The sequence below is a fragment of the Capricornis sumatraensis genome, chromosome 10, assembly GCF_032405125.1.
Source record: "Capricornis sumatraensis isolate serow.1 chromosome 10, serow.2, whole genome shotgun sequence".
NCBI classification, from domain to species: Eukaryota; Metazoa; Chordata; class Mammalia; order Artiodactyla; family Bovidae; genus Capricornis; species Capricornis sumatraensis.
Window position 1 is genome coordinate 99266740 of NC_091078.1, and position 15263 is coordinate 99282002.

General features: G+C 46.9%; 1 protein-coding gene across 1 annotated transcript in view; it reads right to left on the bottom strand.

Moving 5' to 3' along the window:
- The window catches only part of LARS2 (leucyl-tRNA synthetase 2, mitochondrial), a 142533-nt gene that overhangs the window by 65696 nt on the left and 61574 nt on the right, over nt 1–15263 (bottom strand). The window contains exon 6 of the mRNA XM_068982310.1: nt 14348–14491. Coding sequence (XP_068838411.1) covers nt 14348–14491 — 144 coding nt within the window. The remainder of the gene's footprint in view (nt 1–14347; nt 14492–15263) is intronic.

Consider the following 15263-nt stretch of genomic DNA (forward strand, 5'->3'; position numbering starts at 1 on the left):
CAGCGCAGACTTAGACAGACCATTCCTGGGACAAGATCTCAGCTGTGCTCTTGTTCTCCCTGACTCCTGCCCAGGCCTGTGTCTCCAGCTTCCCATCCAGCTATGAGGAACCTGATCCTCTTCTGATCAATTCTCTTTTGGCTTCAGTTAACCAGAGTAACTTCAGGTTGCTTCAACCAAGTTTCCTAACTGATAATGGACTTTAAAAGTTTCAACCTCTTTTTTAAAAGAAGTATTTATTTATTTGGCTGTGCTGGGTCTCAGCTGTGGCACATGGCATCTTCAAGTCCTTCTTGCAGTATGCAGGATTTTAATAGTGGCAAGTGGGATCTAGCTCTCTGACCAGGGATCGAACCTGGGACCCCAGCACTGGAAGCACAGAGCCTTAGCCAATGGACCACTAGGGAAGTCCGTCAACATCTTGATGTATGCTAGCTAAAACTGTACTGTCTTGATATCATTGTAGCAAAAGTGTTAAAATCATGAATATATTAATTATATATTAATATTAGAATAATAAGACGTAATGTTTATAAACTATTAAAAAGCCTTCTGATACAATTGTATATTTTAGAAAACTTTCCAATTTATGTAGCATTTAAGGGATCTTAAATGTCAGCAAGCATGTAACTAGGACTTTATGAACTCCAAATGACCCGCGGCTTTTCCTTTCCAAGGATCATTGAGATTTCATTTAACTTCCAAGCAAACCTACATGTGATCTCAGGAGATCGGATGTTCTTCCATCAGATAAAATCCATGTGACATGATCTGACAGTTGGCTCCATCTCCCACCCCATCCTTTCCTGCCACAGACAATTCGGACCTCACAGGGTCCATTTCTAACACCCTTCCTGGCCCCTCCCTTCCCCTGCAGTACTGAGCCGCAGTTTATAAACTTTCTCCTGGTGTTTTTCTTCCAGATTGAACTGTCAAGGCTAGAATACATCCTATGGAAGTGCTTTTGCTTAAAATATTCACAGCTCGATGAGGACAAAAGATTCAAATAGAATGAAATGTGAATGTTTTGATATGCTAATTGTGGCAGGGAAAAATGTACGCCTGCTTAAATCCCTACCAAATCTATGAATATTTTTAAAAATCAAAAGAAATGAAGAAAAAGAAAAGAAAAGAAACCACCCTCTGGAGAACAACTGAACCAGCCCTTTTTAGTCCCCGCTGTAAAATAAAGTCATTATTCAAGACTGATTTTTTGAGGAACAGGCCTCCAGAAAGCATCTGCCCAACGGCCTTCAACAAGCCCCCCTCAGTTCAGGCCAGGGCCCCATCAAATCTCCACCACAACAGGAACAGCCTGCTGAGCATTTGTGGTTGTTCAACGCAAAGAACTGGTTTTACCTGCTTGTTTGGCGTGTTTGTTCAGAGTATATCCTTTCTGTGGTGTTTTGCAATTATAGTGACAGGGGACAGCATTCATATCAAGTCTTTCCATTTGCCACTGGGCCATGCCTCCCCTCCCCACCTTGGCCAACCTAAATTTCCCTGGTGGCTCAGATGGCAAAGAATCTGCCTGCAATGTAGGGGACCTGGGTTTGATCCCTGGGTTGGGAAAATCCCCTGGAGAAGGAAACAGCAACCCACTCCAGGATTCTTGCCTGGAGAATTCCATGGTCAGAGGAGGCCTTCAAACAGTTGGACATGACTGAGAGACTAACACATTTTTTTTTTTAACTGGTTCCTAGAATCCAAAACTTGGGAAAATAGTAGGCTTTGAGACTCTTTACTAAAGTGCTACGAAATCCTTTTCCATATAAAATCTGAGGGACCCCAATATCTAAGAGTTGAAGGCTGAACCATTAGGAGGTTCCCTGCTATCTCCTCTTTCCCCTCTCCCTCCACTTGCCAGGCTTGGGCACAACTTGGAAACCATTCATTTATTCATCTCCCTTCATTTAATTCATGAAAAAGTGGCTCACTTGACCAAGTCAACAGCAGATCCCCAAATAATGGATGACCCAAATCTGACTGTTCTGGGACCATAGCACTCAAGTTTTCAGGCAACTGCCTGTAAATTTTAAAAAAAGAGAGAGACAGCTTCTTTCATATGCAAAACCTAGAAATGAACAATGTGAATGAGCACTTCACTTAATTTCTGCAAATAATTATTGTATTTAATACTCAGTTGAAGTCCAACTGTAAAGTGTCTCTGTGGTTACTATTTACCATATAGAGAAGTACTTCTATGTATGCCATGTGTAGAGGTAGCATGGTTTACAAGGGGCTTTATAATCATTTCATTAGGATAAGTCTGAAAACTGCTTCACCACACGTGAATGAAGGTGCTTTCAGAAGCTGAGAAAGCACTGTACCGTGTGAGCCCAAGTTTAAGAGCATGGACCACCAGCAGAGGCACTGAAGTACATACCCAACGGAAAAGGCTTTAGTCACAAGAAAACAGAATCAGGAATAAGAAAGAGGAAGACCAAAACTGCAACGCTGGGGGTAAGAACAGGATTAGCTATAGCATGACTAATCTGATCTTTCCTTCAGAGGCAGGAGTAAATCCATACTTCCCAAGAGAAGACAGGATGGGAGCTAAGGCATGAAGAACAAAGTACATCAAAACCATAAACAAAAATTCTAGAAGACATGCTTTAAACACATGACACATTTTAAAGACCTTGTTCAAAAAAAAAAAAAAAGGCTGGGCTTCCCTGGTGTAAAGAATCTGCCTGCCCATGCAGCAGAAAAAGTTCGATCCCTGGGTTGGGAAGACCCCCTGGAGGAGGAAATGGCAACCCACTCCGGTATTCTTGCTTGGAAAATCCCAAGGACAGAGAAGCATGGAGGGCTATAGTACGTGGGATTGCAAAGAGTTGGACAGGATTTAGTGACTACCCAACAACAACAAAAAGTTTAGGAAAACTGAGAAATACAGACCTTTTAAAACAAGTGGGTTTAATAGCCACTAAGGGGAAAGTTAAGACATGAGAACCATGAGAGCTGGATACAGATGTGAAAGGGGATTTAACGGTATTTAATTAAAATGGACATTTTAAAAAAGCTTAACACTCAGCCTTCTTCTGAATCAGTCTGATTTGATTAGCAATTATTTTTGAATTATAATTTGTCTATTTTTTTCCTAAAACTTATTGTTACCAAGATTTCTTTATTCTTTTTGTCTCTGGAATCATTTCAGTGCAGCTACTTGAAAGATACAGTACATATTTGAGTTGTAATAAAGAAAAGTCAATTCTGAAGCCAGTAAGATGTTTAAAAAACCTAGACGTTCCCTCTGGAACATTCTAGAGGAGTCAACTCTTTCACTTGCAAGTCTCGCGCTTCTGCTGTGGCACTGGCACGAAGTTATGCGGGAAGATGACACATTAAAAAGCCCTGGCATCACATTTATCTCGTTTACCTCCCTCCGATGGTCCTCCTTCAACCTTTCTTCTGCATTTCTAGCAAAATCCATCTGCTACAGCATCTCAGTGAAAACCATTCACTTACGAATACAGTTGTGCTATCCAAGGGTCTCAATTCCAGTGAAGGTACTGTTAACCCAGAAAGGAAACCATCAGGTCTAAGCAAAGTATGTGAAAGTGAACGTGCTTGTTGCTCACTCGTGTCCGACCTGGACTGTAGCCCCTACAGGCTCCTCCGTCCATGGGATTCTCCAGGCAAGAATACTGGGGTGGGTTGCCATTCCCTTCTCCAGGGGATCTTCCCAACCCAGGGATCGAATCAAGGCCTCCTGCACTTGTAGGCAGATTCATTACCACTGAGCTACTGGAGAAGGCACCCTGTAAATGATGGATGACTTGCCGACAAGATGTGGCTCACGGGCCTGCAGGGGCAAGAGGAAGAGGCATCCAGCAGCCCATGCTTACGTCCAGTGTGCATCTCAGCCGTGCGAAAAGGAGGAAGAGACCAAGTGCCACTACACAGTCTCCGAACAGCTGCACAGAAGGAAGTGCTCCCTGGGTGTCATCGCCAGGGGTCGTCCTGTGTGCCGCTCAGTGGGAGAGGATGTGATGAAGGAAACCAGGAAGCTGTGGTGCAGCCAGACTGACCAATCTCCTCTTACTCACGTATCAGCTCAGGCAATGCATCAGCCTTGGTTAATGTTTCTGTTCTCCTATGACTCAAGTAACCCCCTTTTTTGCTATTTGCTAACCAACAGCGAAAATGCTTTAAATTCTACTGACTTCTAAGAGATGGTGACTACAGGTTCTGAAATGTCACCACCATGCTCCTCACAGTGCAGATGATGGAGAACAAACTCTCTCAAGGACAAAGCCACCTGTCTCATGATGTAGCTTCTGATTCCCAGAGGCCGCTCACGTCACTTCACTACCCCTGGCTCCACAGGATAAAAGAGAGGCTGGGTTTCCCAGGTTGCCTCAGTGGTAAAGAATCCTCCTGCTAATGCAGGAGACTCAAGAGACACGGGTTTGATCTCTGGGTCAGGAAGATCCTCTGGAAGAGGAAATGGTAACCCACTCCAGTAGTCTTGCCTAGAAAATTCCATAGACAGAGCCTGGCAGGCTACAGTCTGGCGGGTGGTCAGAAAGAGTCGGACACCACTGAGTGACGAAGTACATACACAACTGTACCCCTCAGGAGGAGGAAGAAATTAAATCACTGTCCTGCAAACAGAGTATGGAACTCAGCCCAACTTGTGGCATGAGGCTACCTTTGCCTGAAAAGGTGGTTTTGTTCCAGGAAAAGGGAGTCTTGGGAGCAAGGCTAAAAGCTTTTATTGGTCTGATTAAGACAAACAAAATGGGGACAGATGTCTCAGGGGACATCCTGCAAGTCTGCCTGTTACCTTAAAACTTGTAGGAACATAAAACTATCCTTTTCCAAGACACTCAGGTCCAGAGATTTGGTGTAGACCAGTGCTGACCTAACCCTGCTATCAGGCTGCTTTGCATTTTCACACTTTTCAAAATAACAATAAGCATTATGGGGAGTTTAGAAAAGACAGAAAAGGATGGAGAAAAGATAACCGTTACCCCAAATCAACTTCAGCATCCAGGGAGATCACTCTTAATCTTGGCTCTACATCCTTCCATCCTAATTAATCCTGTCTTCTACTGATTCTGAGATGCATGTTTTCCCCACAAATCCTGAAATCTGGGCAGGCCTTACAATCAATGGTGTCTTTGATTGACAGCATTTTTTATTCTAGGTGGAGCATAAACTTTAAAAGCAATCATGTGTTAGAACTGATAGAATGCAGTGTGAGTGTGTGTAGTTGTGCATATGTTTTTACATAATTAAAATCATGCTGTTTCTATACTGTTTTTAAACAATGAGAGTTTTTGCATTTTACCACCGCTCACAACTCATTATAGCTCTGCTGCTGCTGCTGCTAAGTCACTTCAGTTGTGTCCAACTGTGTGTGACCCCATAGACCGCAGCTCACCAGGCTCCTCTGTCCTTGGGATTCTCCAGGCAAGAACACTGGAGTGGGTTGCCATCTCCTCCTCCAATGCATGCACACAAGCTCAGTCACTTCAGCTGTGTCCTACTTTGTGCGACCCTATGGACAGCAGCCCACCAGGCTCCTCTGTCCTTGGGATTCTCCAGGCAAGAATACTGGAGAGGGTTGCCATTTCCTTCTCCCTATTATAGCTCTAGAAAGGATTAAATCTCTCTATTTTGAATAAATCTGACACTTGGAGTCAGTTACCTTGGAATAGTAAGCAAAATATAGAGAGAAATGGAAAGATACTGGGGAAAATGGCCCGTTTCTATAAGAAAATGCTTACTTTGAAAAACAGAACAGAATAATGTAATATGGATATGTAGGTATCTCCTAATGACTGTCACTTCCTTCATAGCAGGGGCAGCCCCTGGTCCGGTCTCACTGTTCTCCAGGCAGCTGGGTTCAGAAAGCCCTGGGGTAAGGAAAGGGTGTTAGAGTAGAGAATGACATAAAACACAACACTTCTCAGTTCTGAGGCCAAAACACCAATTCCATCAGGAACAGACCAGCAAACCGCAACCCACTGCACTCTCTGCTGTCTGGCCATCTGTGCCCTCTCTTGGAGCTCCTGCAACATTGCTTAACTCGCCTTCCTTCCCACAACACCCGCCCTCTGCCTGTGGTTGCTGGAGACGCCTGGTTGCTCTGGAATCAGTGCTCAAGAGCAGGCAGACGGAGCAGGCAGACCAAGCACACGCCCAGGGCCAGGGACACTCGAGCTGGGTCCTGGCTTTCCTAGGCTTGGCGGCCCCAGGTATCAAATGAGAAGTGGGCTCAGGTGGTAATTTTCCGGGACTCCTCGGTCTGGCCAGCAGCGCCCCTGGGGAGCAGGAGGATGATGTGAGCTGCTTAAAATGAAGCAACACCACATCCCTTTGTGTTTAGACATCATATTGATTTTGTAATTTCCAGCAGCAGTAAAGGCAGGCATGAGGGGATTTTTGCTGGCTTTTATGTTTTTCAGGTCAGGGCTGGGATTAGAAAGCCTGGGAGACGAGGCCTAACGTGGAGAAGCCTGTATAATGTTCTCTTGGCTTTCTTCCAATGTTAAAATTCCAATGACTGCCTAAGCTAAAAGGGTTCACTGGTGATACCCACTAGTCCTCCAGGGATGGCCCCTAACGAGGTGCTACTCAATCTCTTTCCTCTTCCAATGGAGTCCAGGCTAGCACCTCAAGAACAAAGGACACCTTTATGTTCCAAAAGGACCTGGCCAGGGCATTCAGAAAGGCTACTAGGGAAGTTTAAGAGCAAGATGTGATATTAACTTTCTCTTCATTTTTTTTCTAATCAAATTTATAATTTATTTCATTGTCAGTATACAATAAGAAATACACTATTGACGTTATCTGTCCCATTTTCCCCTAGTAATCATTCCTAGACAAACCTAGACAGCATATTAAAAAGCAGAGACATTACTTTGCCAACAAAGGTCTGTCTAGTCAAAGCTATGGTTTTTCTAGTAGTCATGTATGGATGTGAGAGTTGGACCATGAAGAAGGCTGAGCACTGAAGAATTGATGCTTTTAAACTGTGGTGTTGGAGAAGACTCTTGAGAGTCCCTTGGACTGCATGGAAACCAAACCAAATCAACCCTGAATATTCACTGGAAGGACTGATGCTGAAGCTGAAGTTCCAATACTTGGCCACCTGATTCGAAGAGCTGACTCACTGGAAAAGACCCTGATGCTGGGAAAGACTGAAGGCAGGAGGAGAAGAGGGTAACAGAGGAGGAGATGGTTGGATGGCATCACCGACTCAATGGACATGAGTTTGAGCAAGCTCCGGGAGATGGTGAAGGACAGGGAAGCCTGGCGTGCTGCAGTCCACGGGGCTGCAAAGAGTTGGACGTGACTGAGCGACTGAACAACAACCAATCATTTTTCCTATCTCCGAAACAAAAATAATAAAGGGAACCTTCCTGCTTGCAGAGCACGTGTGCCAAGCTGGAGACTGCGCTTCCTTCCTTCAGCAGTTCTTGTTCATTCTCGCACAGGAGTGGTGTGCAGGCAGGCTGTCTTCAGTGGATGGGAGGGACACGGTGCAGGCAAGAACTCAGGGGTAGGAAATAAGGCGACCCTGGACCTGATCTCATGGTGAGGGACACTCCCGAGGCAGCAGGTAGGCACTGCGTCTAGGGGAGAGGAAATCTGCCTATTCTGTCATGAAATACAGTGGTTTCTGGATCCAGAGCTGGAACCCAGCCCTGGACCAACTCTGATGAGCTCTTCCAAGCAGAAGTGATCCCTAAGGCCTGCTAAGAGTCGGCCAGAGGCCTCCCAGCAGGTCTGCTGTCACTCCCAGCTGGTATTGAGGAGCCCGGTCCCTTGGCTGGGGCTGTGGGTGGGGAGGGGGTGGTGACAAGTCTCCTGACTCACCCCAGGCAGCCTCCTGCTCGCCGGCAAAGTGCTGGGGCACAGTCAGCCTCAAATCACTCTTTCCTTTTGTCTCTGTCCCCCTCTCCCACCTGTCTGCTCCCATCCCCACCCCAGAAAGACTTCCCTGTACCCCTTGGCACCAGCGAATGATCACCCTGAGGAGGGCTGAGAGGCTAGGATGGAAGGTGAAGAACAGAGTTCGGCTCATGGTGTAGGAGAGAAAAGATCCCGGAGAGGAGGTGAAACGGAGAACAGAAGGAAGTATGAGATATTATGTAAGGAGGAGCAGACTTTAACAATTAATGAGCTTTGTGAGACAGGGAGTCAAAACCAGATCCTGGGATAGGAGCAGTCTGCTGTTTCCAAAACAAATGACAGCCGGGGCCTGGAGGGGCACTCCGGCAGGAAGCCAGCTCCGAGGCTGCTCTGGGCGCCAGCGGAGGGGAATCCGGGCTGGGCGGCCCCTACTGCGCAGGCGCGGATCAACTGTTTCTTACAAGCAGGGAGGAAAGCGGCCACTCTCAGCCCTGACTGGCCACCGCAGAGCCTAACGAGGGTGATCGCGGTAACAGCTTTCAAGCCACTGGGCTTACCCCTGCCCCTCACAGTACATAAACCTCAGCATTAGAATCGTTACCTCTGGCCCCGGCCTGTGTCCTCACGGCTTTTTATCACAACAGCCCTGCAGAAAGGCCGACAGCTTGTGAAATGGTTCTCGCTTGTTCGTCTGGCTGCTCAGCCAACATCTCCTCGGTGCACGGGCCAACCACGGGAAGGCCCCGGTTGCACACACGGGAGGAGACATCGGGGCCAAGGATCTTTCTGGGCGGCAGGGTGGGGCGGAGGGGCCAAACCCCACTGACCAATCCCTCTGCAAAGTCTCGTGACAGCGTGTGAGGACTTGCGCGCTGCTCGGAGGAGGCATTTCCGGGCACCACCTGTGACCCGAGTCTCTGTTCTGGGGCTGGGAGAGGACCCGAGGGCAGGAGCAGGGAGCCAGGCAACAGCCCCCTTTCCAGGAGACGGCCAAGTGCTTTCACGGGGAACTCCAGGCCTTGGGATCAGAACAAGGGTACCCCAGGGTCCCTAATCCAGAGCACAGGGGACTCTTAAGAAGCCAGGGACACCAGGGGCCTAGACCCCTGTGCCCGTGCACCACTGCTCCTCCAGGGCAGCCTTTCTGCTCCAGTCTCCTCCTCCACACCCCCCACCCAGGGCTCCTGTCATAGCCTCGCTCCCCTCCCTCCCCTCCACACCTCTCCAACCCGAGTTTCCCTCTTTGCAGGGGCCGACAAGGCCAGGGAGCTCTGGGAAAGGTGTCTCTACTTTACCCCCAAGTGCGGTGTGAAGCCAAGGTGAGAGGCACAAAGCGGGCAGGGAAAGGGCTGGCTCATTACTGCCCACCCTCCCTGATCTCCTAAGGGCTCGGTGTTGCCCATCTCCTTCTTGCCAGCAGGAGCTCTACTTGGAAAGACTTGTGAAGTGTGAAGTTCCCTGCACGTCTGGAAGGCAACGAAACACTCCCTACAGACACGCTGCACGTCCCAGCTTTCACCACCATCTGGCGGTACCTCCTCCGACCCCTGGGCAGAGGGGGCTCCTCAGCTCCCCTGTGCTCTCCTGCAGTGTGACGGTGGTCCCAAGGGCCGTGACCTCTCATGTCTGTGAAGGCCTCCTGTCCTAGTCCCTGAGCTCCCAAAGAGCAGTGCGTGCTAAGCCGCTCAGTCGCCCCTGGTGCTTTGCGACCCCGTGGGCTGCAGCCCACCAGGCTCCTCTGACAATGGGATTTTTCAGGCAAGAATAACGGAGTGGGTTGTCTTGCCTTCTCCGGGGGATCTTCCCGACCCTGGCATTGAACCTGCGTCTCCTGCACCGGCAGGCGGATTCTTTACCACAGAGCCACCTGGGAAGCCCAAGGGGCAGGGACCTCAGCTTTTCTCACCTGTATTCTTAGCACCTAGGCAAGGCACTCAGTGACATCTGGGAGAGAAAGAATGAATCAGATGACCTGAGAAGTGGTACACACTGCTGGTGAAGAAGGTAAGCACCTGGACTGGAATCCCAGTGCTGTCACTTTACGACCAGTGTGAGCCTCTGTTTCCCCATCAGTAAAATGGGGGAATAATAAGAATAATGTGAACATTCAGTAAGATGAACGTGCAAGGAAAAGCCTGGGGACTGATCAGATCGGGGGCAAGCAGGCAGGAAGTGGGAGGTGATCACAGACTTGGTTCGTATTTAAGCAGTTGCCAGGTAACTCCTGGAAACTTAAGAGAACATCAGCACCAATTAGGTGTGGGTGTTGACTGAGCACCATCAGGGCATGGTCACGTCCACTTTAATGCCAAAGAGGAGCCATGTACAGTGTCCCAGCGTCTTGTCTGAGGACCTGCAGGGAGGCAGCCTCTGGGGGCTACAGGAGGCAGTGCAGAAGTCAAAACCGCAAATCCGTCAGAAAGGGCCAAATGGGGAGCCGTCTCTCCACCTGTCTCGTCTTCCCATGGGCACCCTGCTGTCAGGAACCGAAGCGCTCGTTCCACCAGGCTCTGAACCCCCTTTGCTTCCTGCTCGTAATCCCCACTCTGCCCTCCTCCCCTTGCTCCCGCCTCGTGGTGCTGCCCACCACAATCCTCCCACACATTCCTGCCAGGACTAATTCATGCTCTTCAGATACTCCTACTGCAAGTTTTCTTTTTTCACAGAACAAGCAGCTGAAATCACTTTTAATGTTTCATAAAGCAAACAATCCTGGGGAGGACTGGATGGGGGATCCATGGAGAAGCATCAAATACATCACAGAACAGCCTTGATAGAATATTTTTATATTTCAGATGTTTTATATTTTGATTTTCACATCAGGCATCATCTTTCTAATTGGGAAGTCACGAGAATGAAAAGAGGGATCCTCCAGCCATGCTCCCAAGCAGACCACCAGCTGCACACCATCGAGGCAGCCCTCAAGGCTGCACAGTCAGATGTACACACGGAGCTCTAAAGACAATGGCCGCGCACATTTTGGCCATCTCAGCGCCCATTCCCTGTTCCCTTCCCCCAACCATCTTGACTCCAGAAGCTGAAAAGCGCAGGGCTGCTTTCCTGGCCTTCCTTGCCTGCATGTAGCCACGTGACACAACAGGGGGTAACAGAACATCGGTGGAATCTGGCTGTGCACTTGGGGGAAAGGTCTTGCCTTCTGGTTACTAACATTGCCTCTGTCTTGAATGGAAACATGATGTCTGGTCTGTAGCAGCTATCTTGCAACCATGAGGTGACAGGCAGGAAGGAATGGCTGATGAGAACCATGGAAATGCCAACTCAGAGCCCTATCCTAGTTTGGTCCCAGCAACTGGGACTTCTTCTTTGGGAAGGAATCTCCCATTTATTAAGTCACCAGAACTTGGGTTTTCAGTTACTTGCAGCTAAAAGCATTACTGACTCAATATCTCATCCTTGTCTACATAGCAAGACCTCATCACTAACTCAACACTATTGCTGTCATATGAGGTTTTAAAGTAGATGTCCTGTCTCACTTGATCTTCTTTGAAGTTTTAGACACATTTATCCAAGAGTCATTTATTTCTACATCTCTACTCAAATGATTCATTGTCACTGCAAACTCAAAAGGGTTAGGACTGTGTCTCTTCCAGGACTCCCTATCCCAGGGAGTAGCTGTATCGTTCACTTCGTGTCTAGGTCAGGGGCTTTCTTCATGACACCATCTCCTACAGCCTTTCATTCAATATCACCAAGTTCTTAGGCTCTGCCATATGAATATTTTTCTAACCTACCCATCTATTCCCACTACCATCTAAGTTATGCATGCCTGGAGCACTGCAGTAACCTCCTAACTGGTCTCTCTGCATCCTCACCCTTTCCACGGTGAATTTATGAAAACACAAAGCTGAGCATGTCACTCCTTCCCTTAGGATGCTTTGATGGTTTCTCAGGACTCCCGTGATAAAGTACGGACTTCTTAAGGCACTGCCTGATCTGGCCCCTAACCATTTCTTCAGGTTGTCCAGCCCTATCTTGAGCTTCTCCCCTTGGCTCTCTTAGTTGCCGCTATACCGTCATTATTTCAGTTTCTTAAACGTGTCATACACATTTCTGTTTTAGAACTACCACTTGTTTTGTTCCCTATATAGAGTGACAGGGGTTCCCTTACAGCTTTATGGCTTAATTAACCCTTACGCATCCCTCTGCAGCTCAAACAATAATTTTCCATTTCAGATGTTCTACTTTTCTGTTCTAGATTTCCTTTTTTTTTTAAATGTTTCCATTTCTCTCCAGAGATTCCCCTGTCCACTCATCTGTTCACTCCTTATGACCATCTTTTCCTTTATCTCAGGATCTACTTCTCTTGCGCTGACTCCCTTTAGTATAGATCACAATTTCCTGGTTCTTTGCAAATCTAGCAATTTTTTACTACATGCTGGACATTGCAGATAAAACCAACCTTTCAGCGAGTCGGAACTATGCTGTTTCCCTTTTAAGGTGTTGAGTGTTGTTCTGAAAGTTACTTTTGAAACTGTCAGGCTTATTTTTAATTAAGGTGGGTCTATTTTGATTTTGTCCTTGGTCCTAAAGAGTCATGCACATTTGTAATATATAGCCTTTCTGGGGTCTCAACTGCGTACTTTCGGCTGAACTATAACTCCAAGTCTCAGCGCACTGTGCAGCCCCCTGATAGCTCTGCTCTCCTCTTAATCCCATAGTAATCATTTTCTATTAGGCCTTATGAAGTCTTGCTTTGTGCACATGTAGCCCTCAGTCAAGCATGTGCAGTGAACACAGATATCTGCTCACACTTAACCACTCCCACGCCACCTCCTCTGCTGATTTTCAGGGCAAACCAAGTGTTGACTTCTGATGTCAGCTTTTGCAGTTAATTCTTCCCTGGAGTTCATCAAGAAGCAGGCAAGTCACCATGGTAACTAACCACTTCTGCTGAACAGTTGAAAATTCACAGCTGACAATTTAAAGAATAATGCCACTCAGATTATTACATTTCCAATTAGAGGCAGAGGTCAAACAAAAGAGCTGATTAGGTGGCCTTTCCACCAGTGCCTATTAGAGTCATCTGACAGGTCCCTGAGGTGACCTGGCATGCCTGCTGGTGATGCAGTCTCCCCAGCTGCCAGCAGGTGGGGGCACCCACTGCCTGGGCTGTGATAGAAAGCTATGTCCTCAGCTTTCTTCCATTCAGCCTCTCAAGACTACTAGCGTGTTTAAAAGGAGCAAGGCATTATGTTAGCAAGTTCTAATGAGTAGTTTTCCAAAACCATATGCTACATTCTGGATAAATTAAAATGGGGAACATTTTCATTTAAGACATGTCTTTTGAGTGAAAGAACTAGAGGTCATATAACCATATGGCACTAGTATGGTGAACTGGAGAACTGTAGTTCTAATTCAGCAAAGTCTTGTAGTGATCAGAGGTTATTTATAACTTGTGCTTATTTTACGACATAAAAAGTACAGAACCGGATCTGACCCAAAGTCCACTTCAGTCCAGTACCCCATCTGTGATGTAGCAACCCGTGGGCTGCAATGGGAAGGTATAACCATCCCACGTATGGTGGCTGCCAGAGTAAGAACTATGGCACAGATCGTTCAGCAACTCTGCATGATGCCTTTACCTGTTCAGAGCCGGCTAACTTCCAGTCTTCTGCTGATACAAAGGTTATCAAACTGCCACAGGAAATCCCCCTGATTTGTTCTAATCACTTTTCTCTGGAATTTCAGGAAGTGATCACTCAATTCCATATCCTGAAACATGGTAGGCTCAAAGAATATCTTGCACAGAGTGGTTCTGGCATACCCAGAATAAGCTATTTCTCCCAGGCTATTGTTGATTTAGTAAGCAAGCCCCACCTTTCAATGGTTGGTCTTCCCTTGAATTTCTGAAAACATGAAGAGCCAGAGGCAACTTAAAGGGCACTTGGTCACACCCTCTCCTTCTGTTGATGAGGAAACTGAACTTCAGGGACTCACACTGGTTTACACTATTAATCGGAGACACGACAAGAGTTATAGAGTCCAGAGCTTTGCTTCCTGCCTCAGTTCACTTTAACCCTGGCCTTCCCGCATGAAGACAGCCATCCCCTCACTCCTTTAGGTGGTCTCCTCTGGACCCTCAGAAATGTCATTCTGTCTTTCTGGAGGTCTTACTAGAACTGCATACATGAAGATACTTTTTTCCTTTCTAGTTTTCTTGCTGATATAGCTGCAGGTAAAGATGAATGTTTTTCGGCCTTTAGGGCAGTACAGTGATTTGCTGAAAGGTCAGCAAACAATGGCCTACGATGACCTCCAGGTGCTATTCTTGATTTCCAACTGAAGGACTCGAATCCATCATGCTCTATGTGAGTGACCCTGAGGTCCATGTGCTTCCTGTCTGCACACCCATGGTTCTAACAGCTCTAACTAGAGTTCACCTCCAACAGTGAGGCTAATATTCAGAAGACCTGATCAAACATAAGCCTTAGTGGGGCGCCTCCAGGCTGACACTCACCTTTGCATAAGCAGTTGTCTTAATAAACCATTGTCTGAGGTACTTCTGTTCCACCTTTGCTCCAGAACGCCATGAACAGCCGTGTTCATCCACCTGCTCATTGGCAAGCACTGTTTGGTCCACTGGGTCCCAGTTAACCAAGGCCTGTTATAATTCATGAAACAAAATGAGGCAATCTGGTGAGTATACTGAATAGGATCATATGGAGGTCCCTCCCAGGTGAGACAGGCTACAAAGGCAGTATCTCTGCTCTGAGACTTAAGGGCATCTCCTTGGAGCATCATTTGGCAAGGAAGCTACTGGCAAGCTGAAAAGAAAGAATGTGAACTGCCCCCGTGCTTTCACCTTATCAGGACAGGCCTGGCAAGGGAGGCTGTATGCATGTGGCTAACTCAAGTTCAGAATCTGCTTGTATAAAAGGATGGACTTGCAGATTGGAAATTTTAGTAAATAGAAGAAAAGAAGAAAAAAAAGTGATACCCAGAACTTACCAGAATTGGGTTATTTTAGGGGAAACAATAGGTTTATCTTAATAGAAATGGCCAGTCCTTCCTGAGTGATTACCATGTGCCAGATGCTGTACCAAATGCTTCCTTAAGGTTGGCTCTTCTAATCCTCACGACAACCTTCTGAGGTAAGAATATGACTATCCTCAAGTTGCATGGGAGGAAATTAAAGAACAGAGAGATTAAATAACTTGCTTGAGGTCACATAGTCAGTAAGTAACAGAGACAGCAGGGTAGGAACTCAGGTCTCTAGGAATTGTAAACATTTTTGTGATAAAAAAAAAAAACTTTTGTTTAAATTAAGGTACAACACACAGAGTAATGTGAATAAATCTTCAATGTAGAGCTCGGTCTATTTCCACCACCACTCATCAAGACACGGAGCATTCCCAGCACCCCAGAAAACTCTG